The sequence below is a fragment of the Musca autumnalis genome, unplaced genomic scaffold (assembly GCF_047663935.1).
Source record: "Musca autumnalis isolate F117 unplaced genomic scaffold, ASM4766393v1 scaffold_3, whole genome shotgun sequence".
Classification (NCBI taxonomy): Eukaryota; Metazoa; Arthropoda; class Insecta; order Diptera; family Muscidae; genus Musca; species Musca autumnalis.
The window spans coordinates 66,631,133-66,642,873 of record NW_027411866.1 but is presented as its reverse complement, the minus strand read 5'-3'; the positions used below and the strand labels follow the sequence as shown (position 1 = coordinate 66,642,873).

Sequence of the window (11,741 nt, the reverse complement as noted above, 5' to 3'; positions counted from 1 at the left end):
GACGTTTGTCGCAATACAACTGACAAAGCGACTCGACGCTTGTCGCTATACGGAATAGACCCATTTATTCATAGTCAGTTAAAATACCTTTTTTCTCATCTAATTGGATGATTTTAGTTTATACTTACATATATAGGCTGACTTCCGAAACATCAGTTGCTTTGTATTCGTGCATGAAACTATGGGCTTTTAAATCGAGTTCCTTACTACATTTTCGTAAAATTACTCTAGTATGGAACTCGATCTATGAACCCCCAGTTTCATGCACGCATACAAAGCATCTGACGTTTCGGAAGTCAGCCGTATTGAAAATTGTAAAATAGGTTGGCGAAGGTGGACAAACAAGGTATATACCACAATAGGCGGTAATGCATCCAATTCTTCCATTCTACAGGTCGAAATTTTGATCGGATGGTCACAAAACTTTGGTTGCTTATGGGGGTCCCAGAGAGAAAGAGGCATATTTTTTTGATTAAAAACCAAAATATGTTTGGTGGTAGTCGGATTATGTTCCCTAAAATAAATGTTTACCAGTGAAAAGCTTATGCACAGGGGTAGTGGTGTAGGGCATCACATGGTCGGCCCCGTCCCGACTATAGCCTTTGCTCACTTGTTTAATATTATATACGTTTTTTTGTGTTTTAGTACTTATATTGGTAAAAATTACTACAAAACAGCAATTTGCGTACACCAGATGAATGGCACAGAGTATGGACTCATTTTATTTATTTATCGATGGAGCAAGCGGTAGCAGACTTACTGCAAATTAATATGTTTTCAAATCCTGCAGGTGCGATCTACGGAATTAAAGAGACATGGGTTGATAATAACAGTGAAATTGGACAATCTGCTGAGGTAGAAAATGAAACCCTCAAAATGAGGTGCAGGTGCGATCTACGGAATTAAAGAGACATGGGTTGATAATAACAGTGAAATTGGACAATCTGCTGAGGTAGAAAATGAAACCCTCAAAATGAGTGGACAATTGTCCATCTCTGCATTACTTTTAACTAGTTTTAACTAATTTATATCTAACTATTTTTTTGACTTTTTATAGTCAGTTTAAAAATGTTGTTTTTGTCTTAAAGAGAGAGAAAAAGGTTTTTTTATTATTATATCTTATTTATTTTTTATTTCTTTTAATTCTCTCTTTTGCTTTTATCTTTGACTTTTTATTTTGATACCAGTTGTTTGTCAGTTAGGTTCCCTTGTTGTTCCTCTTTTGGTATGTCGAGTCTATCAAAGCTAGCTTGTATAATTGTATGTTGCATTTATATCGAAATAATTACGAAAGTGTATAGAGAATTATTTGCATCGGAAACACACTATTGAACATTCAACGTTTTCAACTGGTTGATCTCTAGATGACTTTTCAACTAATTTATAGTTGGTTGTAGAAAATTTGCTTTGTAACCGACTGTTTTCCAACTGGTTAATAACTAGTTGAAAATTAATGCAGATATAGCCAGTTCTCCATTTTTTTTAGTTTTCAATCTGGTTGATCTATTGATGACTTTTCAACCAATTTGTAGTTAGTTGTATAATAATGCATTTATAACTAACTATTTTGTAAACCGGTTTAGAAAAGTCCCGCAGGGTAGGCGTTTACACACAGATAGTATTGGCAAGGCAATAGCAAAGTTACAAACCATTTTCACTAATACATTCATAATTTTCTCTATACATATTTAAATATTTATAAATGTATTTGTGAAAAAGGTTTGCATTTTTGATGTTGTCTTGCCAGTACTGGCATTTGTAAACGCAGAGTTAACTTAAAAAATTAACAATTATTTTGATGAATGTTGGAAACCAAACATCTCACAATGTCAATGATGGCAATTCTAAAGGATTCGATTTATCTCTTAAGTGTCGCCTGATAGAAGCCACGTTAACTATGTATAGTTTCTTCACTATCATCAACAAATAGTTCCACTGAGCTTATCATTTTAGCAAACTATAACTTTTGTTTACAACTTGCTCTGATAGTTTTTTCTGATTTATTCAAATCAAAACAAAAAACGCTCCGCTACATCACCGATAACTTGTTATCGACTATTACTTTCTATCGCTGTACGTAGTTCAATTTTTGAATTTTGTCGCAGAGACGATTGACGGCGCGACATGATTCGCGTCGCAATACGGAATCGACCCATAAATACGGAATCAATTCCACTTTCGATCGGAATTGGTTTCTGTGACATGCCTGTATCAGGGGAAATGAAAATGTTGCTACAGCTAATTTGTTGTCGCCCGAAAATAAACTTTATGGCGACAGAAGTTAACGGCGTCAGGTGACTGTTGTCATCCGTAATGTAGAAATTGCATCATGCAACGCGACTCGACGTTTGTCGCAATACAACTGACAAAGCGACTCGACGCTTGTCGCTATACGGAATAGACCCATTTATTCATAGTCAGTTAAAATACCTTTTTTCTCATCTAATTGGATGATTTTAGTTTATACTTACATATATAGGCTGACTTCCGAAACATCAGTTGCTTTGTTTTCGTGCATGAAACTATGGGCTTTTAAATCGAGTTCCTTACTACATTTTCGTAAAATTACTCTAGTATGGAACTCGATCTATGAACCCCCAGTTTCATGCACGAATACAAAGCATCTGACGTTTCGGAAGTCAGCCGTATTGAGTACCCATTTTAAAGGGTCTTTACCATTTGGTTATTTACCCATCTCAAATTATTTATTTAAAAAAATCAATACATTAAACACATATGCTTATGAAACAGACTCATAGACATAATTTATTGGTTACAAATATTTGCCGAACCATTTGTGGTCTACTGGTGAAAGCCACCTATGACACCCACTTAGGTTGTTTTGTATTACATATTTCATTGTAAAAGAATTCAAATTTTCTTTTTCGAGCTGTGCTTCTGTTTCAACTCGTTCATCAAGAATTTCTTGCGAGACAACTTCCGCCTTGAATGGCAATATGTTTGCTACTAATTCCAGAAACGGCTTCACTTCAGCGAATTCACATTTGCCGGATATTTCTAAAATAACTCTACCCGTCTTTACAGGTGTAACGTAATGATCAACGGCACCCTTTCCTCCTCCCATTCGCTGACCTTGTCCCTTTTTAGTAACAGGCTGCCATGGTGCTGGCACCCTCCAAATAGCAAACATTCTGTTGGTATCCATTTTGCGACCAATTGTCAATCGCATCATCTCAAAATGACCCCAACGCAAGCGTCCTCCTCCAGTTGCAATTATACCATACTGTTTGTACAGAAATGTGTTATGAATCAATTCGGGACCACGCATGAAGCGTAATTTTTTTTGCATTTTTGGTGGCCTCAGATTTGGTGGATATTGCGGGACTCTTTCCATAATACGTAACTTCGGTCTTTCCACCTGCTCGAAATCTAAAGCCATGGTTAGCAATGTATAACAGTTTCAAACTTGAGCATTACTTACCCTCATATTTGACTGGTGGTGCAAAATATTTTAGTCCTGCCGAAACAGGTTGTTGCTTAACTGAGTTAACTGAAATCAATCAATTAATTTATAGTATATATATTAAGTCAATAAAAATCTCTGTTTAATACCTCTAACATTTAGTAGTAAGGATTTAGCTCTTCGCAACATTATAAAAAGAACTATTTTTTCAGAATTATATCCACACTACTTGAATTACTCTATTCTTAGTGTTATGTGGACATCAGCTGTGTTTTGAAGAGTACCTTACATAAAAGCGTTTATTGGAGAAAAGTGTCAAGGCACATTTAATAAGGTAGTTGCAAGGCGAATTTAGGAAGGTGAGACAAATGGTCTGTTTGACCGTGTTTAGAAACTCAAACTGGAAAGAAAATTTTTCTTCTCAATTTCTTTTAAAATTTCCTTGTTGTTTAGACACGGAAATCATGTTTGTGTCAATTTTATAATTTTTCTGATTCTTCTTCACACTCATTTTCTCATTGCGCCGTTCAAAAACAAAGCCAAGGCAAAATTGTAATGAAAAGTAAAAATGGACGTGTGTGATAAACAATTAATTATTAAAGGAACCATTGAATTGCATTTTAATTTTGACATTTCCACTTATTTCGAATTGTTTTTGCTTAAAAAATAGTTTTTCCTCCAAATGGTTTTTTTTCAATTGTCTCCGCTGTTGTTTGTTTCTCGACAGAGAAAATAAAATGAAAGAAAATGCAAAAACAAATCTGCAGCCAACTTCAGGTTGTATACGAAGAAAAACGAAACAAAACAGAATTTGCCAGTACAGAGGTGTGTGTACCCCCTCTTATTCCTCTCTACTCCCTCGCCCATAAACTCAATTTTCTTTCCCATCAACTTTCCCTGTATAAACAGGGACTTTCAGTAATCAAAAACTACCAGGTAGTGGTATCACACCAGCTGTTAGAAAATGAAAAGTCAAATCCCTTTATAAAAAAATTATTTTTGTTGTAATTTCCCCAAGAACATAAAGAAAGTTTTGACATAACATATTCAAAATTTTACGTTGCCACTACCTGGTTAATTGTGCCATGGTTCCAGGGGCTCAATTCGGTTTCTATGAAAATGTGAAATGAAAACTTTTATTAAGAAAAAATCTGTCAAATGAAAAAAGTTATAAAGGAAATATTTTTCATTTAAAATTTTCATAGAATAAGAATCCAGCCCCAGAACTAAACAGTTTTTTACACATTTAACACATTTTTCCCCAAAATGCGTTCCCGTACACCAGAAAAGTTGCAAAATGTTCACTTCTCTTTGAACAAAAATGGCGCTGAATAGCTTTCTCTTTATGCTTGGTTTTCATTTACGAAATCCACTCGATTTCAACTGTCAAACCCATAGGTTAAACGTCAAATGAAATCCAATGGATTTCAGATGAAATTTCATTTGACGTTTGCGCTATGGAATTGACAGTTGAAATCGAGTGGATTTTGTAAATGTAAACTTATGCTAAGTTTACATTTACGAAATCAACTCGATTTCAACTGTCAATTCCATAGCTCAAACGTCAAATGAAATCTCATCTGGATTTTATTTGACGTTTAACCTATTGATTTGACAGCTGAAATCGAGTGGATTTCGTAAATGTAAACCAAGCATTAGCATTAAAAACTTTTTACACGACAAATTTGGGCGCAGCGTTGCCAGTATTTTTTAGCCTCTTTTCCCCAACTTGTCCAAAACTTTTCCCCAAAATTCCCCAGATTTTATTTAATTTCCTCAAAAAAATCCCCAAACATTTTTTTAACAAATAATTACAAAAAAATCAAAAGTAGTTTTATTTTACTATTGAAATTCATATCATAAAACTTGGAAAGTATTCTATACACTTATATATGAATTAAATTAACGTTATTGAAAACTTCACTTTCAAGTGATTCAGAATCATTAGTGTCATTGGATTTATATAAATTTTTATAATGAAAGAGTTGTAACATTTCTTTAGGTGGGTCAAAATTTCTACAACAAATGCTGTTGTTAGAAAATTGATTATTTATTCTAGTAACTCGTACTGCATTTTATTTCTGAATATGGTTCAAAATAGAAGACTCTTTCTACTTAAGAATTACTCTTGCGGAAAGCCTATTTAATACCATCTCCAATTTACGAATGATAACTTTCTCCATTGCGATTCGTAAACATCCGTGGAGATTTTTGTGTTGACTGGTTCTTAAAAGGTTCGTATAGAGCTAAAATTTGGTCTGTTCCTTTACTTTTGAAAATGGTAAAACCGGCAAAAGTAGTAAACGTTGTAAACTGCTCCCATATGAATTGTATGGTGTCTGAAGTAAAGGAACGCTTTTCGAGTAAAAAGTGGTAAAACTTGAAGATTCTTGCACGTAAAGGAACAGAGCTATTGTGTTGACCCAGTAAATTGCTGCAAATATTGGGGTAAATTTGATTGTAAGTTTAAAAAATTCATATTTCGAAAACGACTCGGCAAAATTTACCAAGAAGAGCCCAATGAAGAGCCATGGACCTAGGCTATAATTTTGACTTGTACTTTTTTGAGTAAACAATTAGTAAAGTTAAAAAGATCAGTGCTGAATATCTTAAACGCTGTTAATACAAATGCTGAAACTAGGCATAGGTTTAAGATATTCAGCACTGGTCTTTTTAACTTTAATAATTGTTTTCTAAAGTCAAAATTAAAGCCTAGGTCCATGGCTCCCATGGTAAATTTGCCGAGTCGTTTTCGATCGATACCTCTATTTTTTTTTCAATATCTTCTTAATTTGTTTATAAATGGTTTCAATATTCGACTGCACAGGGAAAAATGCATATTAGCAATGTGCACCGGTTTGAAAACTTAGATTAAGGTCCGTTCTTACATATTTTCTTTAAAGTCCCTTTTTGTTATATCTTACTTTAAGAAAAATAAGGAATAAAGTACTCATTACCAGGAATTTGTTATTACATCTTCCATTCCATTTCAAGCAAAACAGTCCATCAAATTTACTCAAATCGGATTGGTTGACTTGAATTTGCTCTCAAATGTTTCTTGTTTTTGGGCGCAATTTAAATTTTAAAAGGAACACAAAGTTCCTTTTAATTTATCTGACACTTATTATTAAAGCAAACTTGTAGGAATACAAAACGGGTTATCTGTCCGATGTCGGCCAACATTTAACTACAAAAAGGATATAAAAACGGGCCTAAGCATATTCATCTCTTTTATAATTGGAGCCATGAATGTTAAATGAAGTTTAATTTTATCATTGCCCATCAATCCAGAAATCATTTCTGCAGTTAAGTCCCCTTCAGCAGTAGAAATGAAGGAAAATGTTATTTCAATTCAACCCACTGTTCTAGTTCGCTGTCAGTCGTCGAACCGCATGATAACACTTCAAATCTGTCATAAATTATTACAGCTGCGACCAGTTAGTATATGATGCATGTTATGTGTGCGTCACGTGTGGTTACTACTATTCACGTACTGAAATTAAAAAAGATCAGATAATCTGAAATAATTAGTCAAAAAAAAAAATCCCCAAAAATCCCCAAATATTTTTCAGATTTCCTCAACACTTTCCCAATTCCCCAAGTCGAAATTTTTTTCCACATTTCAAATAAAAATTCCCCAATTTGGGGAAAAGTCCCCAATACTGACAACGCTGTTTGGGCGAGCAAAAATGTGCAACATGTTTGCCGGCATCTGATTTGCTGATACGCCGACTTTGACATTTGTTCCAATTTTATGACATTTTGAAAAAATGTGTATCGTCACCACAAATGCCCGAAGACGTAACCCACATGGAAATCGAAATTCGTTCTTTGGTGGAATCTGATAGTCCCAATTTACATTAGGCGAGTTTACTAGCGGCAATTGTCAGTTTGAGGGTGAGAGAGGGTGTTGAGAGGCAAAGGGTTGCCATATACCTCACCCCTCTCTCCATCAAACTGACAATTGCCGCAAGTAAACTCGCCTAAGTCCCAATTTACATTAGGCGAGTTTACTTCCGGCAATTGTCAGTTGGATGGAGGGAGAGGTGAGGTATATGGTAACCCTTTGCCTCTCAACACCCTCTCTCACCCACAAACTGACAATTGCCGCAAGTAAACTCGCCTAATGTAAATTGGGACTAATGTAAATTGGGACATACATAAAAGCTGTGTTCCTTTACTTACCTGAGGTTACCATTTTTACCATTTGTTACCATTTTTAACGTGCAAAGCGTTCCTTAACCCCAAAAAGTGATAAAACTCGCAGCAATTTTTAAGAGAGTGAGAGAGGAGAGGGCACATATGCCTTTCTCTTCTTCCACAGGCTACCGGACAAATTTCTGCAGGTAAAAATGGTAGAACTGATTTTTCGACTTTTGTTTGACGATTATTTCCCAATGAAGAAAAAAATAAACGAAAAACAGATGTAAAAGTCGAACGCTGACAAAACTAAATTAAAAACTGTGAAATAAAAGACGAAAATTGATTTTTTATGTTTCTTTTTGACATTACTACAAGATCTACCATTTTTCCGTTCCTTTACTTTTCTGGTAAAAATGTGCATGAGAGAACAATTTTGACACTTTTCTCTTTTACCATTAAAAAAGTAAAGAAACAAAGGTAAAGCTAAACTACATGCTCTGGCAATATTTCAAGCTTCTACGTTTAAAAATAACGATCTTATTTGTTATGTTAACCGTTTACATTGAAAGCGAGTGGATTTCGCAAGGCCAATGTAAAGGAACTCTTAACGGCGGCGTAATGGCCCCCGCACATACGGTACGTTGTGCGTCGCGTTACAACAACCACATGAAAACTTTAAGAACAAACTTGGCATCACTTTCATTTTTTTCATGTGGTTGTTGTTTTTAACGCGTGACGCAACGCACAACGTACCGTATGTGCCGGGGCCATAACCCTGCGTTTACACATGACAGGACAGTTGACTTCATGTATTGATTGTCAAAATCCTAAAACTTGCCTGTGTGACGTAGGCGTCCCGACAACTGCAAAAACAGTTCTAAAATTATGAACGAAAATCATCGATTTCTTTTTGTTTCCGTTCACATATTTTGTTTTTGTTCATGTTCTTTTGTTTTCAACACATTTCAATTATTATCGGCTTATCTTTCCTTTACCGACCCACCTCAGAAGATTATGAAAAGTGCTTTCTATCCCGATTCCAACCATGTATTGCTTTTCTTGCGGAAATGTATGCTTCCCGAGATATGGGCCTCCAAAGTTCCACAACGGCCCTAGTGTAAAATGTTGGCAAACCACCGCTGAAAATTATTAAAAAATTACCAGAAATAGTGATGTTTATACTGATTTCAACGATGTATTATTTTGCTGAAGGGTATGTATACTAACCGAGATATAGGCCTCCAAAAATATTAAATTTAAAAGAAAATTTTGTTCTCGTTCCCGAGATTTGCACCTGTCCATAGGAGAAAGTCTTAAATCCCGGCTTTTTAGAGAAAAATATGGAGCAAGTTGAATGTTTTCATTAAGCTCGAATCGGGACCAAATTTTTTTCACAGGTAGGTCTCGTCACCTTGAACACAAATATATATAACATTTGTTGCGGAAGTCCATACTTCCCGAGATATGGGCCTCTGAAGTTCTGAAGATTCCTTTGTATGTAACTTCGCTATTTTTGAACGGATAATGATAACACTGCTCAACAAAATTGAAAAAGTTGAATGTTTCAGACGAAGTTGCAGTTGTTTCTAGATTAAATCGGCGAGTTATTTTCAAATCCGGTCCCGGGTTTTCTCCATCAGCTCTTGTTTTTGGGATATAGCTCAAAATCGGTTTTTACGAGTTTTACCCACACTTTCGTTATTTTCGGATACAAACAAATATTTTTTGTGGGTTTTTCGACATTAATCTATTAAGGAGATGTTGTACGCTCGATACAAATCATTTTTGAAATAGTTATGGTGAGTATATATCAAAAAATATAGAAAATATACGACGGACCTTGTAAAAATTTAATATTTTGAGTACTTTAAGCTGTTATTACGTCATCAGGGGAAGTCATAGGATCTTCATATAGTACTCCGGATATGCTTAGGGTGTCTACTATATATTCCAGTATTCAAATAAATAATATAAAGTTCATAGCGCCCATGATTCCGCCATAACCTAAAAACCATCATGAAGACTATCATTGAAAAGTAAATGGCGTATGTGGTAATGATATCACTGGTAAATGATTTCCCTTTAGCAGTCTTCATGGCGATTTTTAGGTTATGGCCGAATCATGGGCGCTATGAACTTCATATTATTTATTTGAATACTGGACTATATAGTAGACACCCTAAGCATATCCGCATTGCCATATGAAGATCCTATGACTTCCCCCGATGACGTAATTACAGCTTAAAGTACTCAAAATATTCAATTTTTACAAGGTCCGTCGTATATTTTCTATATTTTTTGATATATTCTCACCATAACTATTTCAAAAATGATTTGTATCGAGCGTACAACATCTCCTTAATAGATTAATGTCGAAAAACCCACAAAAAATATTTGTTTGTATCCGAAAATGACGAAAGACTGGGTTAAACTCGTAAAAACCGATTTTGAGCTATATCTCAAAAAACAAGAGCTGATGGACAAAAACCGGGACCGGATTTGAAAATATCTCGCCTATTTCATCTAGAAACAACCGCAACTTCGGTTGAAACAAAAATCGTGTTGAGCAGTGTAATTGGGTACTATTGTAATGAATATACTATCATATTTATATATTTTATTATAAATAGACGGCCTTCGGCCAGAGATTTAAGACTTTCTCCTATAGACAGATGCAAATCTAGGGAACGGGAACCAAATTATCTTTAAAATCATAAATTTTTTCTAAATAGCCGGCCTTTGCCGGGGATTTAAGTCTTTTACCCATGGACAGGTGCATATCTAGGGAACGGGAACAAAATTTACTTTAAAATCATAAATTTTTGTCTAAATAGTCGGCCTTTAACAAGGGAATTTTCTGAACTTCAGAGGCCCATATCTCTGGAAGTATGGACTTCCGCAATAAATGTTATATATATTTTTGATCAGTGTGAAAGAAATTCGGTCCCGATCCGAGCTTAATGAAAACATTCAACTTATGCCATAAATATTTAATTTAAAAGAAAATGTTGTTCCCGTTCCCGAGATTTGCCCCTGTCCATAGGAGAAAGTCGTAAATCCCGGCCGAAGGCCGGCTATTTAGATAAAAATAGGTTAGGGCCTTTGTGGAGATTTTGAAGCCCATATCTCGGGAAGTATACATTTCCGCAACAAAAGCAATACATCGTTGGATTCGGTGTAAAAAGCACTATCCGTGGTAATTTTTTCCATATCTCGGGAAGTATACATTTCCGCAACAAAAGCAATACATGTTTGGAATCGGGATAAAAAGCACTATCTGTGGTAATTTTTTCATAACTTTCTGCGTTGGGTCGGTAAAGGAAAGGAGTTCCCACAGTCTATACAGTTGGACACTCAGCCCAAACTAGTTAGGCCTGACTATTTAGTTTGCTGTCAAATACATTATTATTTTGCCATAAAATACAAAGGATATCAAATCACAATAATAGCCCGTTTAGACTATACCCTTATACGATGATTAAGGGCATTATCTCGATTTAAGTGCTTAATCCACCCAAATCCACCCTGAAATCCACAAAATTAAATCAACTCAAAACTTGGATTTGTTTTAAATAAAATGTTAAATCGAATCGAATTTTGATATACAACACTGCTTTTTGCTCCTAAAAATGCAACTATTGCAGTCTGTACCAATATTGGCAACTATGTTCATGTGTCGTTTCTTTACTAGGGTTATGACTTTTTGACCTTTTTTCTCAGAAATGATTTCCTGTAGCGAGAGTGAATGATACCCAGCAAAAAAGTTTGGAAGTAGTGCAATTCAGAGTTATGATTTCAATACATCCTTCGATGCAGTCCACACGGAGTTATGAAAATGCACTGCGCTCGATACATTTTGGAAGCAATCGCTTAAAGATCCCTAGCCAAGCAAACCAATTTTTTGATCCCTACAGTCGCAGTATTTTTTTCTGAACACAAGAAAGAGCGTTAAAATTCTAAGAATTTGTTTTATAAAAAAATAAAGAAATACAAACTAAAGTTATGAACAATGCTGTAATTCACGAGACGCAAATTATTTTTGAAGTGGAGTTGGAGTTTTTTGCAAATCTGAACTGAAGTAGGAGGAATAATGAAAAACCATTTGGATGATGAAGCAATATCAATTTCGATGTCATAAAAAGCAGAGTAGAGGAAGTAAACTTAGTTAAAATCA

The 11,741-nt window shown here is 35.0% G+C and overlaps 1 protein-coding gene across 1 annotated transcript; it reads right to left on the bottom strand.

Annotated features, from left to right (window-relative positions):
- Positions 1 to 2,740: 2,740 nt before the first annotated feature.
- mRpL16 (mitochondrial ribosomal protein L16) lies at positions 2,741 to 3,708 on the bottom strand. Its single transcript, XM_073975245.1, has 3 exons — positions 3,574 to 3,708; positions 3,443 to 3,511; positions 2,741 to 3,390 (listed from the first exon to the last, which is right to left on the bottom strand). Exons 1-3 carry the CDS (start codon positions 3,611 to 3,613, stop codon positions 2,774 to 2,776), a joined length of 726 nt encoding a protein of 241 aa, XP_073831346.1. The 5' UTR covers positions 3,614 to 3,708; the 3' UTR covers positions 2,741 to 2,773.
- Positions 3,709 to 11,741: the final 8,033 nt, after the last annotated feature.